A 13,631-nucleotide genomic window follows, 5' to 3' on the forward strand; every position below is an offset into this window, starting at 1 on the left:
CTAAGATCCTGTGGGACTTCCAGATCCAGACAGACAAAATGGTAAAGGCGAACCAACCACACATTGTGGTGGTGGATAAACAACAGAGGAAAGCCGTTGTGGTGGATGTAGCAATACCAAGTGATTACAACGTGTGAGGAAGCCAGCAAGCTCAGAAATAAAATTCTTATTATATTTCGGGGGGCGATACAAGGCGGCAATTATAGTGGGAGTTGGTCCAGATAGTTGACATACAGTTGCTTCAAACGAATGACAGACAGGGACAGTTACAGGTGTAACCCTCCATTTCTTGCGGTAAATTATGGCGTTCCCGCCCCCTCGGCCAGAAACAGGAGGTTGAGCAATGGAAGCAAACCCTGGAGGAGCAGCGTCGTTAAGAGGAGCAAAGTCGTTCGGTTGTTGCCACGTTTCAGTTAAGCACAGAAAATCTAACTTTCGGTCAGAAATGATATCCTGCACAAGATATCCCTTACTYGTGAGTGAGYGRATGYTAAAGARACCAAAGTTGATYGTTGTGCTGTGATTGACACCCTCATTAWCTGACCTAGCTACGYGGGCTAGCACACTGTGCTCAGCTTTGCGACCGGTGTTTCTTYGTGGACGACGAACAGTASACCAGGTGGATTCAATKGAGTTAGGTYCGTTACTGCAGAAGACCCAGCGAGAGCCTCGATGGATGTATTTCTTACGGGGCAGGTAGAAAATATCGGGATGTAGAAGCAGAGCTGGTGGTGGTGATCCATGTAGCTGGAAGGGGATTTTGAAGAGTTCCGCGGCAGAGTACTGCTGTCGTCGGGTGATGGACCAAAAATAGGACAATCCAGGTTAGTATGAGCCACGGATAACAACTCCAAATAGTTGCCGGAGACATGACATTAAATTTGGCCGATGGTCTTTTTGAAAAAAGAGAGGAGGAGAAAGACTGGGGAGCAGCGGCTTCCAAAACGTGCCAGCATTCACTCTCACCGTTCAAACAACATTAGCACAAACATTAACATTTCACTGCGCTTGACCAGTGCATTAGCATTAAGACTTTTACCTAAAATAACCTACTAGTTTATTTTCTCACTTTTTTTTACCATGTTTAGTATACTGAATAGAGTAAGTCAATGACAGACAACATGCTAGTGATGCCCCACATAGCCTTCACGCTAACATTACGCTAACATTAGCATTTTCGCTAATTTCAGCTCATGTGTGACCAATATGGCCCCACGCTTAGTTCGCGATACAAGGGGAGCAAACAACTCAAAGAACCCAACCAACGGACCAATCGAATTTAAAATATTTTATTACGACACGAAGTCAGTTGTAACAGTGACTATAAAAAAATAAAAAATAGTCTTCCTTTTTCATAAAATAAAAAAGTTCCGTAAAAGACAGTCACCAATTCCGGATCCTTAGTTGAGTTCCACGGCGCCGCTCCAAGTGAATGCGGCCCGCTCACACTCCGTCCACTTGTTGGCCCCCRGCTGACTTCCCAAAAACTCCAGCACTGCTCGCTCTTCGGCGTATCACGATCCTTTCCAGCCAGACCCGGAGGCGCGGGCAGAGGTCCTCCTCCTCTCCGATTCTCTGCGCTGAGCCGTCAATCCGCCTCTCGGTACCCTGTGCCCGGGGTGCAAATCCTGTCCGTCACTCGGTCTGCATCAGTCTCTCTTACTTCCAGGATCTCCTCTCTCCAGGCTTCTTTTATTATAGCTTCAATCAGCCTGTCGATGCACTGATCACGGGCCGCAATCAGTGGGCTCCGCCTCCTTAAAGGGCTACCTACAGCCTGGTGCATTCGGGTGTTAAAGGGGAAAACGGAAAAAAACAATCCAAAACATGCAAAGCACCACAAGCGAGAAAAACAAGCAAAACAAAAAAAGAAAATAAACAATCACATTTTCCCCTGTGCAACACATGCATTAATTTTAATATAATGAATGGTACAAGTACAGCTTAGCCAACATGCTTCTGCCTCTCCACAGGTTATTGACTACAAATTAGCTAAGCTTAGCATTGATGCTAATTTTTAGCATGAGAACGCTGGGTCCAAACCAACTGTCACACTTTGGCATGCCCTGTAAAATTTCTGTAGGAATTTTCTAGTTTAACTGGAATGTCTTATTCCTGAGATCTGGAGAGTATTTGAAAATGAATAATTTGCTTACATTCCTTGCTATACATGTTTAAACATTTTAGAATCGGACAAACAGATTTCTTTTTTTTACTATGGAACAGCCTTTAGTACAAAAGGTGAAGAATAATACAGAAATAAAGAGTAAAAAAACAAACTTTGAGGTTTTTTTCCTTCGCCACTCTGTGCTTCAGTTGTCACTGTTGCTAAGCAACATAACGCCGAGATGGAGGCTAGGCAGTTAGCCGAAGGCTACAGCTTCTCTCTTCTGGTCGTCCATATTCGTGGCCTTCGAAGGAGCCGTCTTCCGTAGACCGGGCCGTTTCTCACATAGACATAATGAAAGGACAGACGCCTAATGGACCGCTCTCATCTTATAAATACATATTTATATAAATATAAACATAAATAATGATTAATACTGAATAATAGTAGGCTATACATGTTTAGCACACACACACACACACATAGGTTTTTCTCATGTTTTCCAGCCAAGTTCTAGCTTAAGAGTGGGTCCAAAATCTGATGCGAGATTCATCCTTGCTGTGCAGTGGACTCTTTGCACCTCAGCTTCCGCGTTCAGGGAAAAGCGGCTCGATTGTTTCCGATCCAATAATAAAAATATCATTTTACACTAGGTGCTTGCAGGGCTTGGCCAAGGTTTGTACATCGATCCGAAGCCCCAACAACCTTAGCTTATGCTAGTAGGCAATATTCTCGGACATTGTTCTTGTAAAAATGTACTATTTAAATATCTAAACATTCTAACGGACAATGTTTTTATCTTATTTTCAAGTATATTTATTGTTGTTAGTGTCAGAGACTAACGGGGGGAGGTTACGGTTCGGGCTTTTAGCTTCCGAAGCATGACGAAGCACAACAAGCCTCTTAGCTTAACAGTAGCGCAGCTCTGGTGTCAGAGATCTGGTTCAGCTGACTGTTCAGGTTCAAAGTTGTTGCTTTTAGAAAAATATAGCCGTGTCCCTTAAGGTCTCTGTGTTATTTAGTTTTATTACCTTTGCATGTTTCTTGTTTAGAGCTCAGATAGGACGGTGTTTACAGCAGTGTGTACAGGCGAATCAGTTGCTCGGTTGTCTGGCTCTGGTCTGCTCTCTCGTTCCCATAAACTCGCTTTTTCAGGCTGAATACAGAAGTGATTCCATGGAAATAACTCAGGGAGACTCCTTTATTCACCATCCGTCTGCCCGGTATTTTTAGGCGGATCCGTAGTGGCAAATATTTACAAGCCACCATCTTCTTAATTCAAGATTGCTTGGAAATTAATAAAACCTTAAAAGCCCATTATATTAGGAAGACAACAATGTTCATAGATTTGCTTTTATTGCGTCTGAAATACGACTTAGTCTTTTCTAGCAGTCATGGTAACTCAAAGCGGAAACAAGTGAGCCGCATTAGCTCCTGGAGATGTGACATCAACGCCATAGGTGCAAAGAGCCCGTTAATCTCCATTTCTCCCTTCTTCCTCACATTGTGTCTTTAGGAAACCTTCAAAACAAAAGCGGGGGATTTGGGAGGTATCTTACTTTGACAGAGTGAAATAATTAACATGAATGGCAAGAATAGCCATTGCCACCTGTGTAAACTTTGCTGGTGAATGTTATAGCATGTAATATTATGATTTTTATAATATATATTATATTGTTCTATAGTAGGCTCTTGTATCAGATAATCTAAGTCAATGTTAGAGAATTAACTTTTTAAGATAATCTCGGGTAGCTTTCAGAGCGGGGGCTGAACACCAAGCACTATAGCACTATACTAGCTAGCATTAGCTGGTGTTTCGCCGGTAGACATAAGTGCAGTATGGTAAAAGTCTAATCACAAAATATATACAATAATATGTCCATCTTACTTGCAAAACGTTCTGTCAAGCCCTCACGTCAATAGTCCGTCGATCTGATCAACAATATCCCGTAGTGCTCAGGCATCTTCTGCTGTTTGGGTTGAGCAAAGCAGGAGGGTCTTCCCTATTTTGGCTGCATTTAACTTGTTTGTGTCTCTTTTTTTGTTTGCTGCATTTTATTTGCTTTTTGTTTGCGTCTCTTTTTTTGTTTGCATCTTTTCTCTGTTACTGCGCGTTTGCATATGTCGGCCACTGTAGATTGCTGTCAAGCAAAGGCAACTAATACCAAAAAATTCTTAGAAAAACAAAAGAGACTACTGGAGTAATGCGCGAACATATAGCATAATGTCGGGCGTTTTTATCATTCAACTTATCAGCGCTACCCTGCGTTGAAGCTTCTGTTATGGAAGTTTCATTTATCAAATAATGAGAAGCTGTTTCAATAATAAGAGAAAGATTAATCTTTGTCTTTAAGTTTTTTTATTCAAAGGCAAAAGCGTTCCAAGACTCTTCTCACTGAGCGCAGTCAGGAGAAGAGCCTGACTGCGCTTTGTTATATAGCAAGGAAAGACCCACCCAAAGTCTGATCTTATCTCTATTGCCAGATGGACCACAGAGACAATCCTTACCCCCACCTTATCTCTCATCTCTCACCTTTTGGAGGGGATGATTTTATTGCAGGAAAGAGCCAATAAGGATTTCAGGAGAAATTTCGAATTATTCTTATTAAGTTACTCATGGGTTCAGGGTCTAACAAGGGTACAAACTACATTCCACATGTCAGTCCTTTAAGACAACTGCCAGGTTAAGCGTTTTACCCAAAATGTTTTCAGGTCTCTTCTGCTATCACAGCTGTGGAAACATCTAAACATTATCTGGAAATGTCTTTAATGGATAAAACACATCTTGCAGAAATACACAAACACGGCAGATATAATCAGTAAATACATGGTAAAAAGTAAGGCTAAAAATGAAATGTTCTATTACACTTCTAAGCTGGCAGCTTTATGCTCTTATTAAAGATGCTGTTTGACAACATCTGGAAACGAAGTTCAGTACAATTGAGGATCTGATGGAGGCGATCTCTGCCACCATCTGCATGTCAGTTCATTCTGCAAAGTCATAGAGAGCCGCTGCTGAGCCAGCGGAGCATCCTGCTGCGTATCAGGGAGGAGGACCAGCAGGTGGCTTCGCTGAATTCAACAGTAACCAAACCAGGATTGGTTCATAATAAGTTTGGTTTGTAATGTTCCAAAACATCACAAAGCAGTGGTCAGTGTAATACTTTGACTTCTAAATGTGTAGCTATCCAGCATATGCGATCATCAGTATCAGTCTGTTTGAAAAGCAAAATAAAAAAGTCAGATCCGACCCTAATTTTTAGAAGTCCGGGATAATGATCTGCTTCTTGCAAAATAGACTTAGCAAAAGCTGGGTCGTTTTAATCAATATTTGATATGAATATAGCTGAAGTTGTTAAGCGCATTACACTTATGTCACTATGACGTCACCGCGACTAGTAGATGTTGACTTGACTTTTATTATGTTGTAGTCGACCTTAAAAAATATTAAGTCATTCAACCCCTAGTAGGAAGGGGGACCCTGAATCAGATTCTGTCTAATGCCCCATATTATCTTGGGCCAGCACTGCTTGAAGAACTCGAGCCACCCTGCTGTGCATCTCTTTGCTGTATTTGAAAGAGCCATAGGAAGATTTAATTTATGAATCAGTTCAGTTTGTAATAAGCTCGACAAAAGCTTAACTCAAAAAAGGGCACCTGGGGCATCAAGGATAAAAGGGGCAGGGGCTCAAGCCTTCTCCACCCTTTACCCTCTGTGTGTGCCTTGTACAGTTCTTTTTTAAGTCACTCTAATTGTATTATGTTCCTTATGTCTAGTCATTCTTTAGTGTTAGATTTCCTAGTCCATAGTTCCAGACTACAATCCAGTAGCTTGCCATCATCAGTGTGTGAATGTGTGTGTGAATGGGTGAATGACTTGAGTGTAGTGTGAAGTGCTTTGAGGTCCTCTGGACTTGATAAAACAATATACAAGTACAGGCCATTATTGTTATCAGTTAGAATACGGGTTCCTGACTTGTTCAAATGTAGGTCATCAGCCCCCAAAAGATGTCTCCCTTGCAGAACAAAAATCAAAGTTTTCATAATAAAACCTTACATTTTAGTGGCTGTAAACAGAAGACATCCCTGGTGTTTGGGCTGAGCAGCATGTTGAAGCGTCCTATTGTACTGCCAGAGGTGTGTAATATTTAAAATAGTAAAGAAGCTGGTCCTCAACCAGATCACTTCGGCTCCAAGCCAAGTGCCTCCCTTTGACCTCTGGATCCGTGCCAAGCACAAATTAGCTGTCTACAAGTCCTTAACTGTTTAAAATATGTAAGCAGATGGAGTAATCACAATCAGCATACTTGCAAGATGCAAGATTTCTCCTTTATTAACAGGAATTTTTGTTAATAAAGTGGCACAAAGACCCTTCCTTTCTCAATTGGGGGATCGGTTTACAATTTATTGGCAAATCACAAACAGTTGAGTCTCAGATTTCAAGCAGTGCACATTTGGCAGAGTCACATTTTATTGACTTTTTAACATCAAAGAGATTGGGCTGAGCACCTGTGGGCTGGAAGATAATGGGCATCTGCAGCATTACTATTTGGCTGTGGGGTGTAAAAGCAGAAAAACCTGTAAGAAGCCAACAAAATAACATTCTCAATACTCCAAGGTGGGCCAGAGATAAAACTTGAAGTTGGAACCATATAATGGTATTGCATAAGATGGCTGAAATCCTGTGTCACGAGTTCAGACTGCTGTTTGGGGATATTGTGCCTACATGAATGATGAGTCTTTTAGCATTTTAATGTGATCTAATGATATCCAAGATTTGTTCAGGATATCTGTGCATATCGCACTTTTGCTCTCTGACACCGGGTGTGTAGCTCAGCTTTGACCTGGAGCGTATGACATTTCTGGTGGTAGGAGGGGGGATCACACAAATAGCACAGCAGAGTGACAGCCTTGCAGTGGTCACTGACACCTGAGCTGGGTCAATTATTACTGTGTCCATGGAATTCTTTGCATCCTGTTTACTGCAAAGAGATGAAATTCTGAGCTGTAGTTCCTTTGAAGTAATTCAGATGTTGCAAATAACAGACTGGGTGATACAGAATGTAATTTCTGCTCTCATACAGTGGGCACAGAAAGTATTCAGACCCCTTTAAATTTTTCACTCTGTTTTATTGGACGTATTTGTTAAAATCCAAAATTTTCATATTTCCTATGAATGTACACTCGGCATCCCATCTCGACAGAAATGAACAGAAATGTAGACATTTAAAAAAAAAACAAAAAAAAAAACTGAAATATCTCATGGTCATAAGTATTCAGACCCTTTGCTGTGTCATTCATATTTAACTCACATGCTGTCCATTTCTTCTGATCCTCCTTAAGATGGTTCTACTCCTTCACTGATTGAACTTGATTATTAAAGGCACACATCTGTCTAAGACCTCCTAGCTCAAAGTACATGTCGAGTCAAATGAGAATAATGACGTTAAAGGAACATCCCAAGGACCTCAGAGACAGAATTGTGGCAAGTCACAGATCTGCCCAAAGTTACAAAAGAATTTCTGCAGAACTCAAGATTCCTAAGAGCACAGTGTGGCCTCCATAATCTTTGAATGGAAGAAGTTTGGGACAACCAGAACTCTTCATAGAGCTTAGCTCAAGAGATGCAGTAGAGAGAAGGGCGAAAGTTCCACAAAGTCAACTATCACTGCAGCCCTCCACCAGTCGGGGCTTTATGGCAGAGTGGCCTGATGGAAGCCTCGCCTCAGTGAAAGCAAGACATATGAAAGCACAGATAGTTTGCCAAAAAACACATGAAAGATGCCCAGAAAGATGCCTATGAGACATAACATTCTCTGGTCTTATAAAACCAATATTGAACTTTTTAATGTTAATTCTAAGCGGGATATGTGGAGAAAGAGAAAACCAGACACTGCTTATCACCTACCCAATACAATCCCAACAGTGAAACCTGGTGGTGGCAACATCATACTATTGGGGTGTTTTTCAGCTGCAGAGACAGGGCGACTGGTTACAATTGAAGCAAATATGAATGCAGCAAAGTACAGAGAAATCCTGAAAGAAAACCTGTTCCAGAGTGCTTAGGGCAAGGTTCACCTTCCAACAAGACAATGACCTGAAGCACACAGCTAAAATAACAAAGGAGTGGCTTGGAAATAACTGTGACCATTCCCGACTGGCCCAGCCAGATCCCTGACCTAAATTAAGCATCTCTGGAGAGACCTGAACATGGCTTCATCATCGTTCACCACCCAACCTGATGAAACTGGAGAAGATCTGCACTGAAGAATGGCTGAGGATCCCCAAATTCAGATGTGAAATACTTGTTGCATCATTACCAAGAAGACTCATGGTAAAACATGGTAACTAGCTTAAAAGGATGTTTCTACTCAATACTGAGCAGAGTCTGAATACTTATGACCATGTGATATTTCAGTTTTTGTTTTTAAAGAAATTTCCAAAGATTTCTAAATTTCTGTTTTTTCTGTCAAGATGGGATGCTGAGTGTATATTCATGAGAAATAACATGAACTTTTTTGTTTTTAGCAAATTGCTACAATGAAACGGGGTCTGAATACTTTCCATACCCATTGTGAGTAAGCAGGAATTATTTATATTTCCTAAATTTTAATTTAGCAGAAATTTAGCATTCACTAAGAAAGGATTAAGTTCAGGATCAGATAATACTGTCTTTATCTTGATTTAAATGTTATCCTTCTAGCTGAGAGACTAATTCAAATGTTCTTTTTGCATTCTTAGATGCAACACTATCATCATCCGTTGTCTGAAGCCAAATTTTGTGAAGGTAAAAATTATTATAAAACATTTCCTTTAGCTTCTGCTGTACAATCAAAATGTACATGGTAACATGCCTTATAACTGGATATGGATGTGCTGAGCCTAATTGTGTGAAGTAACTCAACTTTATTTTCAGGTCGTTTCATTTTTATTGCTTTTTAATTGAACGCTGAAAATGCTAAATCTAAAAAGCATCTGTTATGTCTCACATGGGAAACAACATGGAAGCTATTGTGTTATACTTGTTATCACAAGTGTTTATAAATTGAATTGATCACAGCAAGGAAATATGGAATACAAAAGATTTGATAATTAAATAGCTATAGTTTTGTAAGCAACAGAATTGATGAGCTGTTGAAATGTGACTGAGTGCTGTATCTAATGTGTGTTTTGTCAGCTTCCTGGGACCTTTGATGTAGACTGTATGTCTCTTCAGCTGAGACACTCAGGCGTACTGGAGACAATTCACATCCGAAAAGAAGGTTTCCCTATCAGGATTCAATACTCATGCTTCGTTGAGAGGTGCTAACACGCACATACACCAAACCTGACTACAACATCACCTGTGATCATAGAAAAAAAATTGAACACTGTCCATTGAGGTTGGTAGAAATTTGTACCTTGTTTGGTATCTTTAAAAGAAATATCTACACCCTCAACTACAAAACAAAAAGCCATATTTAAACTGGAAACTTTGGCCAGTCAAAATTATACAAACTAAAAGTACAGATTAGGTTTACTCACATTTGTTTAATAATTTGAGTTGCTTTAGTGATATTGGCAAAACAACCTTGTTTTCCCCACATATTTAAATATCACATCAGTGACTTATACATAGTCATTTGAGTTATGTATATGAGCTAAGTCAATAATTCCCAACATGGGGGAGGAAAGGGGGCACCCATCCAGCCGTATCTCTGATACAGTGGCATCAGAGATTGCAAGCTGGCGCATAACGTCATCTTATAAGAGGTTGTGAAAATATTACTGAATTGTTTGTATAAAACTATTGACTTTGACATTGATTTTATCACTATAAAAATGGTCACTTCTCAGCCTAAGTATGCAATTTGAAATAGAAACTAATGAAACCAAGATTCACTTAGCTTCACTAAGTTCACTTAGTTTCACCAGCATGAAACTAAGTGAACTTGGACAATACCAAAGCACGAATCATCATGACATTATTGGTGAAACTCAGGAGTATTTTGAGAAAAAAACAGTTGTCACTTTCAAAAAGATCCACAGACATCAGAAAAGCCTTTGAAAGAATCAGAAGAAGAAGAATTTATTTTATTGTCATTGTCAAAAAGACAACGAAATTGCAGTTTCAGTAACCATCCATTACACCAGTGTTTTTCAACCTTTTTTGAGCCAAGGTACACTGTTTTAATTGAAAAAATCACGAGGCACACCACCAACCAAAAATGGAAACAAAGATACTCTGTAGCCGCCTATATATATATAGTAATTCTTATCAAAGTATCTTGAATAGGAAACAAATAAACACAAAAATGTATTTTTATCGCATTTTACATTTCTTATTTCAAATTGCACTTAACATATCCACTTCAAAAATACACCTGAACAGTGTCACAACACTGTAGTATTCCAGTATTTAAAGAAGTTGTAGAAAATGTCAGTGTTTTACAAACTAATCGACAAGCATTCTTATAGCCAGAATACAGAAAATAATTCTTATTCTGAAAAAAGCAATAATATTTGGGAAACATTTCACTTCATATTCACTGTTACAATATGAAGAGTTGCATGTACAAAATGTCAATATCTGTATATTGACATTTACAGAAAATAATTCTTATTCTGAAAGAAGCAATAATATTTGGGAAACATTTCACTTCATATTCACTGTTACAATATGAAGAGTTGCATGCACAAAATGTCAATATCTGTATATTTTACCCACCTAGTGTGAAACCTGCGCATGTTTGGATGAAAACAGCTGATTTCCTGGCAGAAATTGAAGAAAGACAAAGCTCTTCCTCAACAGTTCTCAGTCTCTCTCTGTTTTTATAGTAGCCAGGGTTGAGAAGCTCCCTTCACACAGATATGTTGTGGGAAATGTACTCATGCTCTTTCCAACTACTACTGAGATTCAATGCCTTTTCCATCACTGTCTTGCTAGATAAAGTTTTTTTTATTTTCCAAACACATCAGCCCATGCATCCCACATTTCAGTGTCAACTCCAGAATGGTCTTTCATTTTGCCATTTAGGGCCCTTAAGCCGTCCAGCGCTTTAGTGAGACTCCGCCCTTTTCTGCAAGAATCATGTCTACGGCAATTCTGTTGTGGAAAGCCATTAGAGAGGTAACTGACAGTTGCTCATGCACGGCTCCAAATCCTTCTGCAGTTTTATTACCAAGACTCTGAACATTATAGTGGATGTAGTTGATTCTGTCTACATTTTTGTTAATTGTACACCACCAGCAAAGTGTTGCTCGAAACCTGCCATTAYCTGGTTGACYAGTTTATACTCATCTGGAACTCCCYGTGGTACCCCAATGYTGTCAATATAAGTGGGATCATTAGGATCTTTATTTAAACTGCGTTTCATTTTAGTTTGCCATTTCTCTGGCAAAACACTTTGTGTATTTGCAATTAGTTCTTCAGTAGACATTTTATAAACTGAGACTGGTAAAAGGAGTGTCACTAAGGCACATCTTCCTGTGGTATTAAAACATCTCCCCACTAATTTGTTCTGGTGTTATATSTGGTAGGGTCTAAGTAGAAATCTGCATCTTTATAATCGCCTGGATCACGTTTCCAGTATTTATGTCGCARAGTTGCGAAAGGAATCGTTACTCCTCCCTGGACTCTGGTGGAGTTATAGCACAGATAAATCTCTCTCTCCCAGTCTGCTTGGCTGAATTTGTTTCCACATGGATGGGCTGRTTTTACGTTGTGTGTCACTGTGCCGGTTCCATCTAGACCAGCGTCTTGTGCTAAGCAGGATATTCCTATCCATGCCACTATGATCAGAAATGCTCCTATCACTAGGAGTACTTTATTTAATTTTGTCAACATTTTCAGGATTTGGTTGTTTTCCTAAGGGTCTCTCGGCAGAGTTGTGGACTATCTTCACCGGTTTGAGACAACTGTATACTAAAAATACAGCTCCCTTTGTACCTCGGGCTTCCCTCTGGAGACCAGTGAAAACTTCCAAATTCAACTTGTCAAATTATTTTATCTGTATTCTATTCTGTTTTAACTTGGCTGTCATTAAGAATACGAAAAAGTAAAATCACTAATACACAGAGTGCCACTGTAATGCACCAACAAATGATTGCAAAGGTAATTTTACTCATCTTTCATTATTACTAGTTTACAATGTGTTAAATGTATCCAAGTATTCCTTTCAGCTATTTTTAAAGCTGTTGGCGTGGTTAGCAGTATTTGGTAGGGTCCTTCCCACTTAGGTGAGTGCCARTGTTTCTTCTTTATGGTTTTCACTAGCATATTGCAACATGCTTAGGCAGTTGTACTGCGTTTATTAGTCTTGTCAGTAGTTCAGCATGGGTTGTTGGCTTTCATGTAGATGTAACCATACCTCTGTTTTTCCAATACTGAGCGAAGGTATGTGTTGTTGCAAAGGCATATTGACTGTCTGTATAGATGGTTACTTCTTTTCCTTTCATTAATTGACACGCTTCTGTTAATGCCACTAGTTCAGCTGCCTGTGCAGAGAAGTTTTGTGGCAATGCTGCTGCTTTTAGTACTTTGTCAGATGTGACTACAGCGTAGCCTGTTCTTGTTTTCCCATAATTATCTTTCTTTGAGGACCCATCTACAAATATTATTAATCCTTTTTTTAATGGTGTGTCTGTGAGGTCAGGTCTACATTTAGCAACTTTGGTTGCTAGAGCCTCACAGTCATGTGGTTCACCATCTTCTTTTGTTGGCATCAGCGTTACTGGGTTTAAAATGGTGCAGCGTTCTATTTTTAGATGTGGTTGAGAAAGTAAAATGGACATGCAAGACAAGTGTCTTGCTGGGGATAGAAAAGTCATGTTTGTTTGTAGGAGTAAAGCTGACACAGCATGTGGTACTCTTAATGTTAGGTCATGAAATAATACAATATCTGCACTTGCCGTTACTGCCATCGAGGCTGCCACCACAGCTCTTATGCAAGGTGGTTGAGCACAAGTTACTGAGTCAAGTTTTGTTGAGTAAAACGCTATTGGTTTCATTTTATCTCCATGTTGTTGCGTTAGCACGGAGGTCATGTATTTGCCCCTGCAGTCAACCATCTGGAAGAATGTTTTTTTATAATCTGGCAAGGCTAGAGTGCCACTATCTACCAATGTCTGTTTTATTTGGCAGAATGCTCTTTCAGCTTCTGGAGTCCATTTCACTTTGTCTGTCATTTTCATTTCTGTGGTATATATTAATGCACTTAATGGTGCTGTTATTTCAGCATAATTTGGTACCCAGCTTCTACAATAATTTGTTAATCCTAAAAATGACATCATTTGTTTCTTTGTTTGAGGTTTAGGTGCTTGCAGAATAGCTATTTTTCTGTCTTGTACCACTGTTCTTCCTCCCGCGGTAAGTTGATGTCCTAAATATTTTACCGCATCCCTGCARTATTGCAGTTTATTTTTACTGACTTTATGTCCTTCTTGGCATAAGTGTATTAAAAGTGCCTTAGTATCAATTTGACAGCTTTCCTCATCTTTTGCTGCTATTAATATATCGTCCACATACAGCAGTATTTGACTTCCT

At 39.6% G+C, this 13,631-nt stretch overlaps 1 protein-coding gene across 1 annotated transcript in view; it reads left to right on the top strand.

Moving 5' to 3' along the window:
• Nucleotides 1-13,631, top strand: part of myo15b (myosin XVB) — a 160,249-nt gene that overhangs the window by 78,198 nt on the left and 68,420 nt on the right. The window contains exons 21-22 of the mRNA XM_017310910.1: nt 8,849-8,894; nt 9,285-9,409. Of these exons, the coding sequence (XP_017166399.1) occupies nt 8,849-8,894; nt 9,285-9,409 (171 nt within the window). The remainder of the gene's footprint in view (nt 1-8,848; nt 8,895-9,284; nt 9,410-13,631) is intronic.

The sequence above is a fragment of the Poecilia reticulata genome, linkage group LG19, assembly GCF_000633615.1.
Source record: "Poecilia reticulata strain Guanapo linkage group LG19, Guppy_female_1.0+MT, whole genome shotgun sequence".
Taxonomy (NCBI): domain Eukaryota; kingdom Metazoa; phylum Chordata; class Actinopteri; order Cyprinodontiformes; family Poeciliidae; genus Poecilia; species Poecilia reticulata.